A 22,058-nucleotide genomic window follows, 5' to 3' on the forward strand; every position below is an offset into this window, starting at 1 on the left:
AACCTCGGAAGGGCTCACACGGGGAGGGACAGCACAGATGCTCGCCCCTTAGACACACACACGTTCTCTTCTGGTGAACTCTAAAATAGAACTCGTATTGGATGCAGGGGAGGTGTTAAAAGAGGAATCTAATTTCGTTTACACACACGCCATTCTAACTGAAGGTTAGGTCTTCTGTTCTGGGAGTGCAAGAGTGAACGACGGAGAAAAGGGGGCTGGGGGGAAACAGGACGCGCGGGAGAGGACGAGCCAGGCACCAGCTAGACCGTGTCGGGGTTGGCACGCGTAGCTCCATGTATCACAGACACGCAGGAGGAGAGGCCAGATGACAGACGGATGCACGACGCACAGACACACATACAGCACCAGAGAGAACACACAAACCCGCACACACGCCACACAGCTCCACAGACGTCGGGCCGACCCGGGGACACACTCGCGCGCGCACACAGTTGCGGCCCCGGGCCACACGCACACCTCGCACAGGCACGCGCGCTGGGCCCTCAGCGGCCGCCTGGGAGAAGGTGGCCGCGCTCACCTGGCGTGTTTATTTACTAATTTATCAATGAACGCTTGTACCCGACTCCTCCCGCCTCCGGGTGCCGGGGCCGCAGCGTTTGTCCTCTTCTCGGGACATTCACCGGACCAGCATCGGGGTTCCTCCGACGCAGCGGGGGGGGGGGGGGCGGAGGGGACAACAAATTAGGGGGTCTCGAGGTGCCCGAAAGGAAGGCTGCAGCGTCAGCTGCCTGGGACGCGGACGGGGAGAGGGGAACTTCGGGGTCCTGTAGGGTAAGAGACGTATGGGGGGGAGGTGAAGGGACCTTGGCCTCCGAGGTTTGAGGATGTCCAGATCCGGGATGGGGGACCCCCGGCTAGGAGAGATTGGGAGTGGCAAATGAGAGGATTGAGGGGTTCCGGGAGATAGGAGCCAGCGGGGTCCCACGGGATAGGAGCTGGAGACCCTAAGCACAGGTTCGGGGGCTTTTGGCGCCTCTCAGTCGAGGGGCAGTCCGCCTGAGACCTCAGCTGCTGGGGCGACGGCCCACGCGGGACTGCCTGGGATGAAGGGGGCCGGGGCCTGACAGGGAGGAAAAGAGGGAGGGAAGTAGCCTAGCAGCCAAGCGGGCACCGTGCGAGCGCACACCGTGTGTGTGTGTATGTGTGTGTGTGTGTGTGTGTGTCTCATCTCGTCCGTCTGTAGGTGCCGGGCTCAGCGAGACGCCGGCGAGAAGGAAGAGGAGGCGAGAGGTGAACTGAGTTTGATCCTGCGGCGGCTACAAGTGGGTCCGGGGCGGGCGGCGGGCTGCGGGCTGCGGGCGGCCTGGGCGGGGCTGGAGGCCGGCGGGCGCTCACACGCTCCGGCCGCCGGCCTCTCACCACGCCTCCGGCTTCGAGAGCGCGGCGGAGGTGGGGGTGGGGGTGGGAGTGGGGGGTGCTGGCGGAGCGCCCACGGCGCAGCCTCCCGGCTCTATATAAACACACGCATCGCCTGGCTCTCAGAGGCACAAATTCACATTGAGAGAAGCTTTTAAAACCATCAGCCCTGAAATCCTGCCTCCTGCTTTTTCCCTTCTTTCATTCCTTTTGCCTTCCTTTCTTTGCCCACCCCCCCTTTCTTCTCCCAGCAGCAACTCCTGAGCCGAGAGACTGCGTCCCGGGACGGACTGCCTTTTCTTAATTGATACAATAGCCCAGCTCGGGTTTTCACCTCCTCCCCCAACCCCACCCCGCCTCACCCCTCCCGCCCGCCGCCGCCTCCGCCGCCCCAGCGCCCGCCCGGGGCTCTGTCGCCGGCTGCGTCCCGTCCGGGCCGCGGTCCGCCGGCTCCGCACCCGCGCCCGCCGCGCCGCCTCGCCCGCCGCGTCCGCCTCGGGGGTGCAGCGGCGGCTCTGGGGCTCCGGCGCGCCGCCCGGGGCAGCACAGGGGCGCTGGGCTCGGCCTCTCCACTCGCCTCAGCCGGGGAGCCTTCCCTCTCGCACCCAAAGTTTCTGGGTTCGTTGGAATTTGGGGATTAAGGAATTTTTCCTTTTTTTTCTTAACCTAGGAATTTGAGGGGAAAACTTTTGACAAATCGATCGCACTTTCTCTCCGCTAGTTCTCTGTCCCCCCCCCCTTTTTTTCCCCCAAGCAGGGGAAGGGGCTTACGAGAGAGGCTCCTGCTGGACAAAGTTTTCCAAAGTTTTCCGAGTGTGATGGTTGCGGGGAGAGCTAATCCACCAGCTTGATTCACGGCTTCGTCTCACCACCCCTCCAGCAGCCCCTAAGCCCGCTATAAGGGAACAAACAAACAAACAAACAAACAAAGTTACACTCCGAGTCGCCTCGTGTCTCCTCTCTCTCTTCTTTCAGGCGATTTCCCCCCCACTGTCTCCGCTCCCTTCGCAGCCTCCACTTCCCTTCCCTCGGCCCCTTGCTCCTTTTCTGTTTCGGCCGGAGGTGCCAGGACCCCCGGCGGCAGCCTCCCCTCCCCCGCCGCTCCCGTCCCTTCTCGTCTGGCCCTCCCCTCCCCCGCCGCGGCCAGCACAGCCAATCCCCCGAGCGGCCGCCAACATGCTCTTTGAAGGCTTGGAGCTGGTGTCGGCGCTGGCCACCCTCGCCGCGTGCCTGGTGTCGGTGACGCTGCTGCTGGCCGTGTCGCAGCAGCTGTGGCAGCTGCGCTGGGCTGCCACCCGCGACAAAAGCTGCAAGCTGCCCATCCCTAAGGGCTCCATGGGCTTCCCGCTCATCGGAGAGACCGGCCACTGGCTGCTACAGGTAAGGGCGCTCTCGCTCCGTTGCTCTCCAGGGTCCGCTAGCGGCGAGCACCAGGCGGATGGAGCCGCGGGCCGGCCAGGGGGCGCCGGGAGCCTTAAGGCACGGGTCCCCGCCCCGCCCCTTCCCTCCTCTCTGCCTGAGCCGCCCGGGCTTCCCCTGCCCGCCTGCGGAGTGGTTCCGAGCCCGCTGGCGCCGGGTGCGCAGGTTCAAGGGGCTGTAAGAGAGGTTCCCGAATCCGCGAGGGCTCCCAAGACCGACTTTTTCCAGTCGCGAGCGACTCAACAGGGGTGCGTCGAGCGTCCTGGGGGCTCCCCGCGCAGCGCGAGCCGGAGGGGGCATCCAGTCGTGAGCCGCTTTCGCCTCCCCTTCGCGCTCCAGGCCCCAGTCACCGTCGACTTCCCGGGCTTTGGCGGTGTCACTGGGACCCGAAAACTGAGTCAGGGAAAGAAAGAGTGGGCCAGTGGCAGCCAGGATTGCCCCTTTCAGACCCGGGCTGTGTTCCCGCCGCGTCACCGGCCACGCCAGGTACTATAGCCCCGTTCTACGGTCTGAGAAAGTGTGTATGTTTTGTGGTGGGGGAGGAAGGAGGTAACCCAAGGGAAACGAGAAGCCTGAGACCCGAGGTTTCTCGGCTTTCGGAGAAAAGGGTCTATTTACTTACTGGGTGGGGACAGTCTAGCAGGGGAGAGTAACTTGGGAGAGGTGTGTATGAGACCCATAGAGTGCGTTTGTGTTTGTTGTGAGACGCCACACAACCCGCACTGCTGGTGATAATGGGGGTGGGCGCGTCGGGGACCAGACCCAGGTAGGTAATGGGGAGATTAACCTGGAATTAACATCCTCAAGTGCTAGATAATCGCTTTTGCAATTCGATACACAGCAGGTTTTTCTTTGGGGAGGGGGTCCTCTGGGTGAACCGCGGAAGGTGTGTTGTGTGGGCGTGTGCACGCGTGTTTGTCCGGCAGATGCTGTTAGGAGTTAGCAGAAGGTTGGCTGTACTGAAACAGACAGCCTCGGCCCGGGAAAGCGGAGGCGGGAGGTGAACGCAGAGACCTGTGAGTTTAGAAGTGCGAAAGCTTGGCTTGAAATTAACAGACGCGTGTAATCCGCGTGCACACACACATACACCCTGCGCAGCCCCGCCCCGCCCCGCGCCAATTGACAGCAGAGCTGGGGCGGGAGGGGCACGCGAGGTTCCTCTGCCCTGCGGTCTTCCCAAGTCCCGGAATCAGCCCATCTCTTTGGGGGCCTGTTCGTGCAACAAGGTGGGGTTCATTTCAACCAATGGGACCTCCCCTCGCCCCGCTGCCGTAAAGAAATCCCCAGAGCCTCTCCCGTGCCAACACACTTAAAGGGTTAACTGCAGCGGTGGTCTAGGCTTTTGGCCGAGAATTTAGGAAATAAAATATATTCACAGGGGCGTCGGCCCCTGCCGTATTAGAGCCAATCTGCAGAATTCGCGGTCTGTCACCGCCCCCCCCCTTCCTCACCGCCCCCGCCACCTACGTCCCCTGACCTTTTCTCCGAATCCCACAAGGGCCTCTGGGGCTCCGCGTCCGACCCGCACGTAAGATGGGGAGGGGGAAGCAGGCCTACGCCGCCCCATCCGTTCGCCCCCGGGGCCCTTGACTCTGAGGTGAGAAGGAAATGGGAGATGCGTGTAGAGAAGCACTGAAGGGGTTAATGGGAGCCCTCTGAATCCCAGCTTTATTTTTTCGGAGTCATTTATCAGATTTTACGGGGGGACCTCCAAGGGCTCTCCGTTTCCACCGTGCGCCATCTAAACAGAGCCCAGGGCTAAAAATACAACATTTTTGTATAAATTGGACTCGCGGCTCGAGCGGCCGCCCCTATGAAAGTCCTCTTTGTGAAGACCGTGGAAACGGCGGACAAATAACTCTTTATTAATGCCACAAAAAACGCACTTTAATTATAGTTAGGCAGATCAGAGGCGGGGGAGGGGGTGCCGCGGGAGAAAGGCGGCGGCGACCTCGGAAAATTCACAACCCAACTTTTGTGTCGAAAGAAAAGAAAAACAGAGGAAACGCAGGAGAGGAGAGGCAGACGTAGTGAGAGAGACCGGTACAGCAGACCGAGAGAGGGAACCCCGCTCTCTGCCCCCTTTTGTCGCACCTCCACCCTCGCCTTGATTTCTCTTAAAGGGGTAGACGCCGTCTAGAACCGCGGCAGGGTGGCGGGAGTTCTCCCCGACCCGCCAACTTGGGAGTGGGGCGGTGTCCCCCGCGGCCCAGGCCCCCTCCTGGAGGCGCGGGCGCTCCGGGCTCGCTCCCTGTCGCGCGCCCGGGCCGGAGGCACACGTGGAAAAGTGATTAGGGCTCCGGGTTCTGCAGAGTCACTTTTCGGCAGGGCTGGGGTGTGTACACATCTAACTGGCGAATGCTTTTCCGTGGAAGAAGGGAAAGTGAGGAGGGGGACCAACCCGGGAAAAGAGGAAGCGGAGTGTCCCTTCGGGGAGTGCATGACCCCGCAGGTCTGGAGCCGGCATCCGCACGTCTGCAGCCTGGCAGGCGGGACAGCCTGACAGGTGGCGCCCCTCCCCTTCTCACCGGCTGTTGCCCCGGCCGGAGAAGGGTTAATGCGGGGTGGGGTGGCGAGCTACGACGTCAAAGGTGAGCGGGACGCCCCTGCTCCCGCCCTTCGGAGGTCCCCTCTGTTTCCGGTACCCGCGTGGGGCCGACACAGCCAGCTCCTCCGAGCGCCGGGCCCGGGCCGGGGCCTGGCTCCGCTCCGCTCGCGCCGCCGCCGCCGCCGGGGATCCGGTTACCTGCGACGGCGGCCCCGCCCAACCCTACCCCGCCCCGCGGGAAGCGCCTTCCTCCGCTCTCGCGTCCCGAACTCCAGGGCGGCGACGAAAGTCCTCCTCAGTTATTTCCAGGGCATATTGCATTAGGAAAATCGCGGCTCCCGGCCCGTGACTCTACCCTGCGGAGCCCTCAGAGGGCCGCCGGGTCCCTTCGCGGCCCACACCAGCGAACGGAGGAAACCCCAACCCCCATCTGTAGTGATTGCCTCCGGGCACCGACCGCTCGCCGCTATAAATAATCCTTGGCCTGCGGCCACCCCGCGGGGTCTCGCCAGCCCGTGGCCGGGAGCCTGGAAATATTTATTCCGAGAGTCTCCCGAGCGCGAGGCGGGGGAGCGGGGAGGCGGAGGTTCTAGCTTCTGGTCCCGCAGTCCAGGATATCTTTTCCCTCCAGCAAGTCATTACTAAAAAACAACCTCCCGGGGGGTTGCCCTGGGCCTCTCGCCCCCTTGATTTATTTATTATCCTCTAGGCCCCAGTTCTTAGGCATGCTGTGCAAAATAAAACCTACGTGCGTGCATGCGTGTGTATGTGTGGGGTTAGGGGACTGGTGCCCCGGGTGGGATCCTCCGCCCCTCCCCCGCGGGCCCTCGAGGCTGGGCCTCCCGGGTGTCCCATCTGGAGATGTGGGCCCTGAGAAAGTTTTTGCGTGGCACCCGCAGGGTTCTGGCTTCCAGTCGTCGCGGAGGGAGAAGTATGGCAACGTGTTCAAGACGCACTTGCTCGGGCGGCCGCTAATCCGCGTGACGGGCGCGGAGAATGTACGCAAGATCCTCATGGGCGAGCACCACCTCGTGAGCACCGAGTGGCCACGTAGCACACGCATGCTGCTGGGCCCGAACACGGTGGCCAACTCCATCGGCGATATCCACCGCAACAAGCGCAAGGTAAGAACTCTAGGCCAGGAGCCCCGCAACCGTGCTCTGATCCTCTTCTCCCGTGCACCACCCTCGGGGTAAGGAGTTCTCGGAGACCCGGGGACGTCCCTACCAGAATCCGCGCCCCCATGTGCACACCATGTGGGAGGATCCCGAAGCTCCCTGCCTAGACGGCTGCGCTCCCAGATCCAGGGCCTGTACAGGCCTCTTACGGGTCTGCCCTCTTGCTGAGCCACCGCGCCGTGCGCACTACCAGGCCCAACGGGTGGCTAATTGGGGGTTGGTTTGGACAACTTTAACATGCGGCGACAGGGGCGTCCAACGCCTGTCATCGTCGTGTTCCACAAACCTGGAAAAAAGAGAGGGCGGACGGTGGCCAGCGCTCCTCCTTTTCGTCCCCTGGAATTCCGAGGACTGGAAACGGATCGTTCTAAAATCACACCTAGCTTCCCGGCCACAGGTTGCTTAAGGGCGACGCGGGCAGGCGCGGGGGCTGGGGGCACCATGTGGGCAGCGGTTGCTGGGCCTTGCCTGGGAGGGGTGAGGTGAAATTTGGGCCACTGCGCGCACCGGTCTGGACAGAGGGGGAAGGGCGAGGGGTGGGAGAACTTCGGCGAGCCGAGGCGCGGCGGGGGATCAAAGCGCACCTAACCCCTCCCATAAAGAGGAAGAGAAAGTGGGTGTTTTATCCTGTGGATTTCCCGAGCGCCTGGAAGAGGCGCGGAGGAGGCGAGCCAGCACGCAAGGGGCAAGCCTCCCCGCCCCCTCCCAGGGCAGCGCCGCCGCTGTGGCTCAGAGCGCGGGCGGCACGAGCTGTTTGAACTGCAGTAACCCGAAAGCTGAGCCGTCGGCGGGCGGGGCGCCGGCCCGCCGGCTTAAAGCGGCCGCGACTGGGGTGGGGGGTGTGGGGAGGGGCAGCGCTGCACGACCTCCCCTACCTTCACTTTTTCCATTGGGTCAGAGGACTCACCCGGTTTGAAACCTAAAGGAAAGGGAGAGGCAGGCTCTGATCTCCGGGAAAAGTGGCAGAGCCTGGGAGACAGGAGAGGGCCATGGTGGGGCCGCCCCCTCCTCCGGACGTCTGTGTGTGAACAGAGGAGTTCATCCTGTAGAATCTGTCGTCTTCCGAACTGCCTGCGAAGAGTAGTTCTCCGTAACAGACAAAAGGAGGACAAATCAGAGGGGACTGGTCAGCACGTACACAACCCCCGCCTCCACCCCCCCTCCGCTAAAGCACGTATTTCAGGGGCTGGGAAAGGGGCTCCTGAAGCAGTCTTCCCATCTGCTTCACTAGAGCAGGAAGCAGCTAACAGAGCCCGGGGGCAGATGGGGAGGGTTCTTGGGAGTGGCTGGGAGGGGGCCGTAGGCTCAGGAATGGGGGCTCTTCAAATATGCCGAACACTCCTTTTTTTTCTTAGTCTTTGTGTCTCCACCAAAAGCGTATTTCAAAGAGTTAGGAGAGAGCCTGAACCTCAGAAACCCAGCTCCAAAGAATGTGGCTGCTTCCTCATTTTATCTTTATAAAGACTTTGACAAGAAAGCAATACTGTTCCCTTTTCAGGGAAGAGGAGCCCGAGGCTTGGAGAGATTCAGGGACTTGAACCAGGTCGGGAAAGGAAGAAAAGGCAGGGCAGGGCCTGCAACACAGGCATCCGTGGGAAGAGTTGTTTCTAAGCCACCAAGTAGAGCCCTCCTCAGCCCTGCCCACCTGGGGCTGCCAGAAGCTGAGGGTCAGGGTGGAGGTGGGGAGGGAGTGCTGGGAGGAAGAAGGCTTGGTCAGGACCTGAGTGTGAGACCCTGGGGGTGCAGAGGGCTTTGGGGAGAGGCTGTTGCCCTGCAGTTCCAGGCACCCTCTGCCTGACTTGGCTTTGGGCCTCCAGGTGGGGAGGGCCCTCCTGGAAAGCCCCAAGGTTTTGGCTTACATCATCCATTTGGGAGGAGGCAGGGAGGAGGGGGGGAGCACAGATGAATGCTGCTGGAGGAATACACAGGGAAGGAAGCTGGAGTGAGGGACAGGGTGAGGGGGGTGGGACCTGGGTGGGGCCAGAAAGGAGGACCACAGATGAGACATAGATAGTCTCCCTCTTCCAGGCACCCTTGCCCTCTAGCACCTTGCGGGTAAGGGAGCAGCCAGAAACCAACTCATCCTGACAGAGGCTTGGGAACCCAAAGCAGGGCCATCTCTCTGTGTACTAGCTGTGTGCTTGCTATGTGGCATGTGTGTGGGTCCTATGTTAAATGGGCAGATGAGAACGTCCTTCCCCCGCCAAATCTCTAATCGATGTTCCATAAACTTAAGTTTACTGAGTTAAGTAGCAGGCCTTAGGTTAGATACAAGCATAGAAGCTGGAAACTTGGTCCTTGCCCTTAAGAATTAGAATCTAGCTGGAGGGATGAGAAGAGAATACTCAGAGGCACACATGTTGGTCCTGGAGAGAATGACCAGTCTGCTGGACCCAATGCCTGGTGGACCCAACTTCGCCAGGGTGGGGACTGCCCCGTGCCACGCACGCTGCCTTAGCCAGCCCACACTGCAAGCAGGGACCTGGCTGGAGAGCGGGCTGCTGGGCCAGGCCCAGCCTGGTTAGGATGTACTTGCAGGAAGTGGGGGCCAGGTGTGCTGAGGCCCTACTGGCGGGGAACTAGGACCGTCACTATTTCCACTGGGACTGGTACCCCACCCCTTCTCTGGAGGTCTGACCAGATGTGCTGGGAAGGGGTTCCTCACAGCCATCACTGCACTCCAGGTGTTTGTCCAGGCTGCCCTGGTGGTCTAGGGCCAAGAAGGGTAGGGTTGCCAGGGAGAACGTCCAGAATACCTTGCCCACTCTTAACAGAATCCTCTCTGGAAGCCAGGCCTGTGTCCCTATAGCTGTGACCTCAGATTCTGTCCTTCCTCCTTTGTTACCCCTCTCCTACCTGGGGCTGGGAGGTCTCTGGTTCATGGGGGAGGGACTGCATCTCTCTTTGTATGCAAAGAAGCTGAGTATTGCCCTGGAAGGGTGGATGGAGTCTGATAGGGAAGATGTGGGGGGAGGGTTACCAGAGAAGGGGGGGGGTTGTTGTGGGTAGTTCTGGAAGCATCCAGTGCCCAACCCCACACACCAGGATCAGACATTTCCTCTTTTCCTTTGGAGACAGGGCTGGGCCTCTTTGCACCAAAGGGCCAGCATCTTCAGGGCATTTCAGGCAGTGGCCTTGAGATTCTGTCAGAGAACTTGGAGTGCATCCCAAGGATGAACTTAGCTTTGGAACTCTGGACTGGAGAGACCCTAGGAGTGGTCTTCTTGCCCCTCCTACCCTGGCCCCTGGCTTCAGGGACTTCTGTGCCCGTGGCTGAGGTGGGGGAACAGCTCCAGACGTTTTGGGGATAGCAATTAAGAAGCCCGGCCTGCCCAGCCACCAATCCTCACTGACTTGGCCTTTGGGCCCCGTCCTGGGTCGGGGTGGAGCTCAGGCTCAGGGTTACCGCACTCGCCTCAGAAATCCTCTGTATGCTGGGGTTTATGTCGGGATGGAGAGGCCAGGAGGTGCCTCATCAGGAGGGCAGAGCCAAGAGGGCCCATGGTCGTGGGGTCCTGGGGGAGGCCAGCTCAGACTGGCTCCAGGTTGCCTTTGAACCACTGCACAGCCTCTGGCCTCAAAGTCATGTCTGCCAGGCTCAGCTCAGGGCAGAAGTTTCCACCTGTGTGGGATGGGAAGGCGGTGGCATGGCCGGGCAGCCCTGCTACTGGGAGCTCTGTCCCCGCCCCCTGGCAGAGGCACGGAGCCTTTGTGCTGCCAGCGGAGGTCCTTCACCAAAAGTTACTGTAGCATCAGGGGCCGCTGAGGGGGTAGGTGGCAGGAGCGGATGTCTCTGAAGGTCAGCGGGGGAGGGTGCCCACGGCCAGCCGCCAGGGCGCCTGGGAGTGGGCTCCTCCCTCCGTGTGCCCTTGTGTCAGGCAGGGGTGAGTGGTGTGGGCCCTCCCTTCCACCTCCCTCCCTCCTTCTCCCAGGGCAGGGTGGGGTCCAAGGCTGTGATGCTGTGATGCTCGCTCTCACAGCCTTGGGAGACAGTTGTGGCCTTGGCTGGAAGTGGGGAGGCTTGGCTGGGGTCTGCTCTGGCCCTGATCCCTCTAAGCCAGTTGTCGTATCTGTTCCAGGTTCCTGGGGCTGAAGGGCGGGGGGCGCTGTGCATCCAGGGGCTGACAGAGTAGCCGAAACAGCTGGCCTTACCCTTAGAATAAATCTGGGCCCTAGAGGAGCGTCCCCTTCTAGCTCTTAGATACATCCAGAGCCCCCAGGACTTGTAGAGGGTGGCTCAGCGGGGTTTGGATTGGTGGGAGGCAGGGTGTTCAGGGACCCTGGTGAGTGTGGCCAGTTGCGCCCCGGACTGTGACCTTGGGAAAGCCCTTCCTTCTTTGGGCCTCAGCTTTCTAAGGGGGTTTTTCTGTGGTTGGAGGAGGGATAGGAGGGTCTGGATAGAACTCAGAGCCCGGCAGGTGTGTGCCAAGTGCTGCTCTCCCCTCATCCACAGTGTGCTTTTGTCGTGTGTAGAAGGGTTGGGGGCACAGTCAGAGCTGGACTCGAGTGGGGGACAGATACTCTGTGCCCGCAGATGCTGGGGACCCAGGAGGGGCATACCCAGGCCAGGGGGTCTGGCCAGCGCCTCCCAGTCAGAGGGGCCGAGTGGGCACTGGCTCCGGAGGCGGCCAGGGTGCAGTGGAGGTTCAGTGGAAATGCCAGGCAGCTGAGGGATGACGTCCTTTCTTGTCCTCCCCCTACTTTAGCATAAAGTACGCACCTTGGCCTCACCCCTGTGCTGTTCGGACAGCTGCCTCGGCGGCTGCCCGCCCTCTGTTATTCTTTCCACTCCGCAGGCCGCGGCTCCGGTGGCTTGGCGAGGTGGCCTGCCTAGGCCCCCACCCTCCCGGGCAGCCGCCTCCATTCCTCCCAGTCTGAGTCACTGGACCGGGGAGTGGGTCCCCTCTCCGCTCTTCCCGCTTCTGAGGCTGCCTTCCTTCTCTCCATCCATCCACAGCCGCCAGTTGAGAAGGGGAGGTTATCTGGCTGAGCGGGTCAGCGTGCAGGGTCATGGGGGTCCAGTGAACGACTCCCCTCCCAGGGGCGCTGGGTAAGAGGCAGGAGTAGGGAGGGAGGCCTGGGGGTGTGGGGGAGACATTTGTAGGAACAATTATAGGGAATTTGAGCCTTGACAAGCCCCCTGGTGGTCCCCCCAGACCCTGGTTGTGGATTCAGCTTTTATTACAGGGAGAGCGAGAACCCGGGATGTGGGCTCTTGAGCCAACTGCATTGTTGGGAAAACCCGTAGAGGTTGGGGAAGGGTTTCCAAGCACATCCTTCAAGGCCAGAGCCCATCCTGCTCCGTGTCTGTGCCTGGAGTTCCCAGGTCTCCTGTGCCCTTCCGCCCTGCTCTCCCCAGCGCCAACCCTGATGGGATGTCCATACCTGCGGCTCCCTGTGCAGGGCTCTGCCCGAGCCAGGCTGGTTCCCGGTGACCTTTGTCCAGCATTCTTGGCTCACTTGTGGGAATTCCGAGGGAAGCCCCAGAGGGAAACAAAGCCGCCCTGGCTCCTGCTGCAACTGCGGTCAGGCCGTGGGCTCTGGGGCCGCTGGGAACCCTTCCCCTCTTCACAATGAGCTGCTCCGCCAGTGCCTTCCCCTGTGCCCAAGTCCCGACCCTGACCGCCCCCACGTGCCCAGGCCTTCCTGTGCCCTGGGCAGCACCTCCGCCTCCTCCTGGCCTTTGTGGTGGGCGGTGGTTTCTGGGCTGCCCTGGCTTTGGGAAGTGCCCGCGTTGTTAACCCTGGGCACGGTCCCAGGGATGAGGCCCTGGAGTTTCCCGGCGCCTGGGAGGCTCTGATGCCTGTGGAACAGCTGGGCGGGAGGCAGGGGCATGGACTTGGTGACCACCGAGCAAAGCCCCTTGAGCCTGGAGTGCCCTCAATCTGCCTTTGCTCGGCTTCTCAATTGGGTAGTTTCTCCACCTCTGGGGGCCTCTGAGGAGAATCATGGGACAGCCAGGAGGAAAGGGACCCCAGAGCATCCAGTGAGACTCCTGTTTGGGTCAAGATAAGAGCCCTGGTCGTGGCTGCAATTCTTTCAGAAGCCCCACCCCGGGGGGCCTGCAGGTGCAGGCTTCCTGGGGTCATTTCAGCTCCTGGCCTTGCTCAGGGCCGCCTCCCACCTAAAGGTCAGGTGTGGACCCCCTGCCCTTGGAGTCGCTCTGCCCAGTCCCAGGTCCCCTTGGGTCCTTCCTGCTCTCCGTGGCCCCCAAGGCTGGAGAAGGAGCGATTCAGCCGGCCATCGCTAGAGGGCGCAGGGAATGTAACCTTTGGGACAGACAGGGCAAGGCTTGTCCCTGGGTCCTGTCTGGCCACTCCTCGGGGTGCAGTGGGGTCCCTCAGAGCTCCCCCTTTGGTAACCTTGGGATGGCCCCTCCTGAGCCACTGTAGCCCATACGAGGTGTGTGAGTGGGGGCCTGGCAGGCACTTACACCAGGTGACTGATGCGGTGCCAGATTCTGGGCTTCTTCGAGGGGATAGCGTCTACTTAGGGACACACGGATATTGGTGTTCGTGTGATCTGTACATTGAAAGGAACCACAGAGATCACCTGGTACAACCTTACCACTTTACAGATGAGGAAACCGTGAGGCCGCGAGGTGACTTGGCCATGATCCCACAGTAAGTTGGTGGATGATCTGGGAATAAAACTCAGGTTTCTGGGTGCCCAGAAACCACCCACTTTCCTCACCACCCACTGCATCTTAGGAGCCTAGCTGGCTTTGACTTCGGCTGGTCCTGGTCGGCATGGGCCTCTGCTTGATTCCCCCTCCACATGCCCACCTTTGGGCCCAGGTCTCCTGTGTGCTGGGGGCCCTGACCAGCCCCTGCTACGTTCCCTCCAGGGCAGTGCCCTTGACTGTGCCCTGGGTTGGCTGGCTCTGGCCAGACATGGCCCCCCTGCCCCTGGCCCCCCTACCTCCAGCCTCCCCACCGGCGCCTGGCAGCCACGGAGTTATCATTCCTGCATCCCTCATGAGCCTGCTTGGCTCCCACGGACCACTTACTGCTCCTTCTGTGGGCTCTTTGCTGTTTCGTAAGGGCCCCTAGTAGGCCAGTGATGGGCTCTGGGGCAGGGCCCCACTCCTACCCATAAAACTCCTAGACCAAGAGTGGAACCTGGCATCCTAAGGACACTAAGGTCCAGGGGGGCGGGGCTGAGGCAGAGAGCACCCCTGGGGGGAGGTGGCCCTGGAAATTCCCCGGGCCCTCACAACTGAGCAAGGTGTGAGTGACCTGGCCAGGCCTGGGCTGCCCCTGGCCACCTCCCCTCATCCTTCTACATTTCAGCTGTCCCTTAGCAGCAGGAGCAGCCCCAAACAGTGCTGGCTTTTCTGCCCCTCACCAGCCTCCTTCCCTCCCTCCCTCTGCCCACCGGGAATTTCGGAATGAAAGTGCTATTGTGAACGCCTGGCTGGGCCACTGAAGGGCCAGCACTGTTATTTCTGCAAACCAGCCCTCCCATTAGCCATGCAGGGCTGAGGCCAGGAAAATGTTACCTTTTCCTCCTTGAGCTGACTGCAGGGGAAATTCTCACATTTACAGTTTGTGCGGTGGTTGTGTTTGGGGGCAGGAGGGGAGGGTGGGCGCGTGTGTGTGGTTTGCGTGGGGCTGATGGGGGTGCGGCTAGAGGAATACTTGTCTCCTTCCTCTGCGCTGCCCCCCCTCCTCTGCCTTCCCCGGTGAACTTTCCCTTGGCCCCGGTGGGGGCACCCCCTTCTGCTCTGGACTCTGGGGGTCGGGGCTAGAAATTGTTGGCTGCCCGTGTGACCCACCGGCCAACAGTAAATAAACTAACATCTTAACCCTCTCCTGTACACCCCGGGCAGCAGCGTGAAACTGCGCGCAGGGGCATCTGGGTGAGGAGGGGGCAGGGGGGCTGAGGAACTTGCTCAGGAATCAGGAGGACAGCAAGCAAGGGAGGTGGAAACAGGGACTCACTGGCTGCTTAAAATGGACCGGGAAGATGCGGGAAATTAAAAGGCCTTCTGTTTGGCTTTCTGATCTTTTGAGGTGGGAAGCCTTGCCCCCATCCCCGTGCCTCCAGACCCGGCCACACTGAAGACATTTGGATGGCCCAGTTAACAAACTCCCCACGATCTCTGCCCAGTAGGTATTTCCCAGGGAGTGAGAGCAGTCTTGGGTCTCAGGAAGTCCTGCTTGCAGTCTAGCCTTGGACTCTCTTGTTCTCCCATCAGTGGAGTAAAAGAGCCACCTACTGCTTTCCACCTCTTCCTTGTCCAGTCCATTCACCTGTGTTCTGTTCCTCCTGGGCACGTCTGCCCCGTGGCCTGGGCATTTGGGACTGGCCCCTGCAGTGGAGGGACAGCCTCCCCTCCAGCCCTGCCCAGCGCCCTCTTGTGTCGCCCCCCACTCTGGTATGGCCACATCGCCTGCAGACCTGTTGGCAGCTGGACTGCCCAGTCCCCGGGCTTTGCCATTATTTGGAGCACATGATCTTCTGGGGTTTCAGCAAGGAATGACAGCTCAGGTCACCCTGTGAGTGATGTTGAATGTCCCGACTTTATGAACTGTGTTTTAATCCTGTCCTTCCCCTGCCTCCCCTCCAAGATGTGGGCAGTAGGAGGGGGGTTCAGAGTAGAGGAGCCAGCAGAGGGACTGTGTCTGGAGACGGAAAGGCTTGAGCTTGGTCAGGGTAAGGACCTGGAGTTCTCCCTGATCACGGTCATGAGAACGGTGCTTCAGTTGGGCCGAGCGGGCAGGCCAGAGTCCATCTGACCCTCTGCCTTCCAGGTCTTCTCCAAGATCTTCAGCCACGAGGCCCTGGAGAGCTACCTGCCCAAGATCCAGCTGGTGATCCAGGACACGCTCCGTGCCTGGAGCAGCTACCCCGAGGCCATCAACGTGTACCAGGAGGCACAGAAGCTCACCTTCCGCATGGCCATCCGGGTGCTGCTGGGCTTCAGCATCCCCGAGGAGGACCTCGGGCACCTCTTTGAGGTCTACCAGCAGTTTGTGGAGAACGTCTTCTCCCTGCCTGTCGACTTGCCCTTTAGTGGCTACCGGCGGGTGAGCACCCAGGGCCTGGGAGGAGAGGAGATGGGCATCCGTGAGCCCACCCTGAGGGAGGGGCAGCTGACTGCTAAGATGGTCACTGGTCACACAGACGGAGGGGAGGTTTCCGCGGGAGGGTGAGTTGGAGCCTTCACCCGGGGTCTCTGCTGCTTAGATGGGAAACTCTCAGGAGAGTCCCCACCCCGCCCTGCCCGGCCTTGGGAGGAGGCCCTCCGTGACCCTGCCCTTCCCCTTGGGTAACCAGATGGCCTCCTCCCCGCCTCAGGGCATTCAGGCGCGACAGACCCTACAGAAGGGCCTGGAAAAGGCGATCCGGGAGAAGCTGCAGTGCACGCAGGGCAAGGACTACTCAGACGCACTGGACATCCTCATCGAGAGCAGCAAGGAGCACGGGGAGGAGATGACCATGCAGGAGCTGAAGGTGGGGCACCCCTCCCCACCCACCTCAGGCAGCACAGACACCTGCGCTCCGTGCTGGGGCCGCTCAGGGTGGGAGCACCCACACGGGTGGGGCCGCCCCTGCGCTCCCCGCGGCTTGCCCTGCACCCAGTCCTGGTGGTGAGCGGTCCTCACAGCAGCTGGGCCCCACTCGCTCCATCCCACCCACAGTCCCGTCCACCATGTTGGAAAAGATACCGAAAACTGGTTCTTAGGAACCCTGAACAGACGCGGCGTCCGCAGCGTCGTTGACCCCCTCACTCTCCCCAGCCAGCCCCCCACCCCAGTATTCACTATTTCAGTGCATTCCGTGGTCACAGTAGCCCTAGGAGGTCACCTAGGGAAATGCGGGCCCAGAAGGAGAAGCCACTTGCAGGAGGGCAGCCTCAGCCCCTGGGGAAGAGCAGCCTTTCCAAGTGGGTGACACTTGACACTCTCCCAGCCTGCCTGGCACTGGCTGTGCCCAGTCGAGCTGCTGGCCCCAAGACTGTCCACACTGGGCTCCAAGAAGGGCTTCCTGCCTGCCCTTTCTTAGGGTGGATGTTCCACCTGAGGAGGGAGCATTAGTTCGTCCTCGTCTACACTCTGCCACCCACGTGCTTGGCAGGCGCCTGTGGACACTTCACTGCCGACTGCTCTGTCCCTGCTGTCTCTGCTTCCCTGTAGTCTAGCTCCAGTTTTTGTTCCCCCCATGAGCCGGGAAGGAGCCCAAAGGCTTTCCCGTTTCATAAGAAGTTCCGTGACTTGCAGGTGGTGCCACGGCGAGTCAGGCCTGTTCTTTCACTCCCCTCTCTGGGCTCAGCATCCACATTTGTAAAACGCAGGGCTTGGAACAAGATAACTTGGTGGGGCCTTTCTGTGGGGCACCACTGCTCCCCAGAGGACCCTGGAGGGGCTCTAAGTCTTCTGGGGACCACCTTCCCTCAGCCTTCTCACTGCAGTCCCATCCCAGGCCCTCGTGGGTATGACCCCAGACCGCTTTCCCAGCCCCTCAGCTCTCTTGACCACCTACCGGATGTCCTTCTCCCGGGGAGGGAGGAAGGAGCTGGGGCCGCCAGTCCCGAGGCCCAGGTTGGGACCCTGCACCTCACCCCCACTCGCCCGCACACTGCCTGCTCCTTGGGATCCGCTCTCTTTCTGCTGTGAGCTCACTGCCCTCATCAGGGCTGCTGAGGCCGGCCCTGGAATCCGGCGGTGAGTGAGAAGCAGCCCTTCCCCAAGGGACTTTTAGGCTCGTGCTTCTGCCCAGCCAGGGGACTGGACCCGTGACCTGTGTCCCTCGTGGCCCAAATGCCTCAGCAACGTGAGGCTCAGAGGAAGCAGCAGGGCCCAGCTAGATGACCCCGGGGCCTGGGGGACACCGGCAGAGAGGGGCTGCCCCCAGGCTGGGGCCACCAGGCCGAAGCCAGGTTGCAAGCGGTGCCTCTTTGCCGCTGCAGGACGGGACGCTGGAGCTCATCTTCGCCGCCTACGCCACCACCGCCAGCGCCAGCACCTCGCTCATCATGCAGCTGCTGAAGCACCCGGCCGTGCTGGAGAAGCTGCGGGAGGAGCTGCGGGCCCAGGGCATCCTGCACAGTGGCGGCTGCCCCTGCGAGGGCACGCTGCGCCTCAGCACGCTCAGCGGGCTGCACTACCTGGACTGCGTCATCAAGGAGGTCATGCGCCTGTTCACGCCCGTCTCCGGGGGCTACCGCACCGTGCTGCAGACCTTCGAGCTCGACGTGAGGCTGGGCCCGTGCGCCGTGGGGTGGGGGGTTGGCCGACGGGAAAGACCAGCTCCCCGTGGGTCCCTCAGCCTCGTGGGGAGACGGTGCTTGCTTTCAGGGAGCTTTCAGGCTGACGGGAGGGACCCCGCAGGGACCCTGCCCCAGAGGCTAGGTCAGGTGCAGCCCAGCTGGGTGTGCTGTGAAGCTGCATGGGGACATGTATAAGTAGGTGGAATGACATGCCAAAAGGGGAGGCTGGCCAGGCCCCCGGGGACCACAGTGGGGTGCCTCCAGGAACATCTAGGTGGGGGCTGGCAGGCAGAAGGTCCTGGGTCCTCTCAGACCTCCTCTGGTTCTCACCACCGCATCCCACCCCTGCCCCCGCCTTGCCTCCAGGGTTTTCAGATCCCCAAAGGCTGGAGTGTCATGTACAGCATCCGGGACACGCATGACACGGCGCCCGTGTTCAAGGACGTGAACGTCTTCGACCCTGATCGCTTCGGTCAGGCGCGGAGCGAGGACAAGGACGGCCGCTTCCATTACCTCCCTTTCGGTGGTGGTGTCCGGACCTGCCTGGGCAAGCACCTGGCCAAGCTGTTCCTGAAGGTGTTGGCGGTGGAGCTGGCCAGCACCAGCCGCTTCGAGCTGGCCACCCGGACCTTCCCCCGCATCACCTTGGTCCCCGTCCTGCACCCTGTGGATGGCCTCAGTGTCAAGTTCTTTGGCCTAGACTCCAACCAGAACAAGATCCTGCCGGAGACGGAGGCCATGCTGAGCGCCACGGTCTAGGGCGCCAGGCCTCGGGGCGGGAGGCGACGGAAGGGCAGAAACCTGTGTGCGGGACGGGGCTGGAGCCCGGGGAAGAGGGAGGGCTCCCCAGGCCTTGCCCTCCCCTTGTCCCCTCCCTGGCAAACCTGCCCCAAGTCAAAAGGGCTCTCCGGGGTCGGGCTCTCCCCCTGGCCCCTGCTTCTCTCTAGTCTCTCCAGTTCCCAACAGCTTAGCTCCCCCGGGAAAGGGCCTGGCCCCCCCCCCGCCCCGCCCCGCATGCCCATCACAGTGTTAGATGTCGGCTGTGCTGCAGCCTTTGCTTGTGATGTTCTGAACTGGTCTCTCCCCTCCCTTTTCTTCTGGATTCTTTTCGTGTGAGGTCAGGTGGTTGACATGGGGGGAGGGAGGAAAAGAGGTGCCCCCTTTGGCCTTCTCTTCAGCACCCCCTCCCCTCCTGCCTCGGCTCAGATGGGACGAGTGCCCCTCCCGGTGTGGTCACCAGCACCTGCGGGGAACAGCATCCTGGGTCATAGAACACCCGTCACCCTCGGCAGGGCGGGGCCAGGCTGTAACCAGCCTGGAGGCCCACCCCTTGCCGTTTTGGACATTTGAAATTACCTATTGCTGCTACTTTTTCTCTCTTCTGACCTGAGGGCAAAGGAGCCCCAGGCCCTGTCCTCCCAGCATCCTCCCTGGTGGCCCTGGGCGCGCGCACTGACACCCGCACCTTTCTGCCAGGCGGCCTGGAGCCCGCCCTGCTCCCTATTACACATACACCCAAGGCCCTCGGCTCATGGATGGCCTTCCCCCCACCCCCATATTTATTCACAATATAACCGAATCTTGGTGTTACTGGGACTGGAACAAGTATCTCCTCCGTCCCCTGGCCTCCATCCCAGCTGTCCCCGGCAGGACTTCTGCAAGTGACCCAGCCACCGCCCCCCCCCGCCTCCCCCCGCCGGCCTAGGGTCGAGCAGCTCCCCCAGGCGCCAGACCTTCTGTGGGTTCAACCTCAGAGCCTCACTCCCGAGGTGAAATCCAGCACATCTGCCTTTGTCCCCTGGTGGGGATGGGGAAACGGCCCACCGCCTCCCTGCCTCCCTGTTCTGTCAGAAACCTTGATCACCGGGGCTGCTGCCGTGTCCCACTCGGTCACTGTTCACCCCAGTGCCCCCCACTCTGGCTAGTGAGTATAGGGAAGGATACGGGTTCTTTCTTCTGACGGGGAGCCAGGGCCTCCGTCGTCCCTCCCTCAACCCTCACCCTTTGCCCTTTGCCCTTGGAAAGGTGTCCTTGAAGTCCCTTCCCCCCTCTATGCCACTGTCTGCTTAGCCCTTCTCAGGGGTGCGGGGACCAGGTGAAAGCAAGGGGAGGTGAGTGCTGAAGGCAGCCCTTCCTCAGAGCTGACTCGGGCCCTCTGCTTGGTCTTGAGGCAGCTGAGGAGGGCGCTGCAGGGAGAGCTGAGGAGGAGGGTACGTGTGATTTGTCAGAAGTGATTTGGTTGAAAACTGGCTGGCCAGGGGATGAAAGAAGAGCAGCTCCTGCCACTGGCATTTTGAGTGTTGGCAATTAGGGATGCCTCCCGGGGATGGTTTGGGGCCTTTGGTGAGTCTCTAAGTGATTTTGTCTGTTTTCAAGTTTTTCTTTGCTTTTCGTGTTTCTCTGTTGGCTTTTGATGTTATAAAAGCGGTGAATCCCCTTTAGGAGAAAATCAAAAACACACAGAAGAGGAATGCGGGACGTCGATTCCCCGGTTGCCTCTCCGTAGCAGTGACCACTGTGAGCAGCTCAGTGGTCCCCCCAGTGGTGTTCAGTGGGCAGGCGGCAGCCCCCCACTGCCGCCCCCATGCACACCTGCCTTGTGGTGGGCTTTACAGGAATGGCTCGTGCCTGCGGACTGTCCTGTCACCCCCATTCTCAACTGTTTCATTTGGTTCCTACCTTTTCACTGTTAAAAGGCAAGTGTGGCACAGACGTTATTGGCAAAAATTGACATTAAAAAAATGAGTAATATCTCTCAACCTCCCCCACCCCACCGCCCCATTCTGAAAAACAGGCAAAAGTGTGTAAAGACTCATCAAAGCTTGAAAATAGCTGCATGGTGCACCAGAATCTGTTACCTACAAAAAAGCCTGGTGTCTGGAAGGTTCATGCTCCTCTAAGCTGACCCAGCTTGCCCTGAACCAAATGTCTTTGACTAAATATCGAGGATTGCTGTAAGTGCAGCTTCGGACAGGAAGCCTGCCAGGCCTGGCCCCGGCGACGGGCAGGGAGCTGGAGGGCTGCGGGACACCTCAGTGACCTTTGGTTTGGGTGACCAGCCTGGGAGGGGCAGAGAAGGCAAGGCTGAGGGGATCCCTGTGAGGGAGGGAAGAAGGATCATTTGCCCCGCTGGGTCTCAAAGGCAATAAGAAGAGAACTGAAGAAAGCTCTTGACTGGCTGACAGGAGGGTTCCAATGTTGAGACTCACCCATGTCTCCTCTTTACATCCATCCGTGTCTGTGTGCTAGTGTGTAGGTTTTATAGAGGTAGCATTAGATGGGTGATGTGTTCTCACTTACCATTCCTACTATTGTAACTTGACATTAAAAAGACAAAACCCCACAAAACTCTTCCCGCCATGGGCTTGCAGATTGAAGCACTTTCAATGTTGGGCGCTGGCATTTGTGTTCTGGTCACCATCCTGACCCTGCCCAGATCGCTATAATATAATTTTATACACAAAACTTGTTTTTTCATAAATGTTATAATTTTGTGTCTGTCTTTATAAACTATTATAAGTACTATTTTTGTTATAATTCAAAATAGATATTTAGTATAAAGTTTTTGCTGTTAAATATTTGTTATTTAGTAAAATATGAATTTTTTCCTCTATTGTAAACATGGTTCAAAATGTTAATATGTTTTTATCACAGTTGTTTTAATATTGAAAAAGCACTTGTGTGTTTTGTTTTGATATGAAATGGTGCCGTGTGAGTGTTTTTGCTGTCGTGGTTTTAATCTGTATATAATATTCCATGTTGCATATTAAAAAAAGTTGTGCATTTTGTGATTTTGGAAATACTCAATGTGGCTCTTTTATAGGCTTCTATAATAAACCTTGAGGACTCACCCTCGTTTGGCTCTCTGGTCTCTGCCTTCCCAGCTCCCTGAAAGGGTCCTCCCGTCCACCCACCTTCCCTTCAACAACACCCAGTCCCACCTGTCAGGCAGGAAGTCCTTCCCCGCAGTGTTTGCCCTGCGGGGCCAGCCCCCATTCCCTGCATGAAAGCACACAGAGGTCCGTGACTGTATCCCGGGAGCAGTAGGTTCCCTGGGGAGGGGAGGATGTACCTGGAGGGCAACTGTCCCCAGAGGCCTGTTGCAGCACGGGGCAGCTGGGGGCCGGGTCCCTGGCCATGTGGCTGGGCCTGGCTGGGCCAGGTGTCTCGGTCCTGGACACGGCAAACAGAGCACTACAGAGTCCATTTGTTGACACGAGTGAGGACACGTCCACAGCCACGTGGCACACAGGAGAGCAGAATTCAGTTCTCCTGACTCCCAGCCTCATGCGCCGTGAGGCACTTCTCAGAGCCTGTTTCA

At 60.6% G+C, this 22,058-nt stretch overlaps 1 protein-coding gene across 4 annotated transcripts; it reads left to right on the top strand.

The window, feature by feature from the left end:
* Positions 1–1,121: 1,121 nt before the first annotated feature.
* On the top strand, positions 1,122–21,576 carry LOC102997198 (cytochrome P450 26B1). Of its 4 annotated transcripts, XM_007175519.2 has the most exons (7): positions 1,122–1,283; positions 2,353–2,757; positions 6,244–6,468; positions 15,279–15,554; positions 15,826–15,981; positions 17,438–17,722; positions 18,104–21,576. In XM_007175519.2, the coding sequence occupies exons 1-7, from the start codon at positions 1,161–1,163 to the stop codon at positions 18,494–18,496; spliced, it is 1,863 nt and encodes a 620-aa protein (XP_007175581.2). In that variant the 5' UTR covers positions 1,122–1,160; the 3' UTR covers positions 18,497–21,576. The 4 variants fall into 4 exon arrangements, with proteins under 4 accessions (XP_007175581.2, XP_057414700.1, XP_057414701.1 ...); XM_057558717.1 differs by lacking the exon at positions 2,353–2,757; XM_057558718.1 differs by lacking the exons at positions 1,122–1,283; positions 2,353–2,757 and adding an exon at positions 2,926–3,044.
* Positions 21,577–22,058: the final 482 nt, after the last annotated feature.

Source organism: Balaenoptera acutorostrata, chromosome 12 (genome assembly GCF_949987535.1).
Source record: "Balaenoptera acutorostrata chromosome 12, mBalAcu1.1, whole genome shotgun sequence".
NCBI lineage: Eukaryota > Metazoa > Chordata > Mammalia > Artiodactyla > Balaenopteridae > Balaenoptera > Balaenoptera acutorostrata.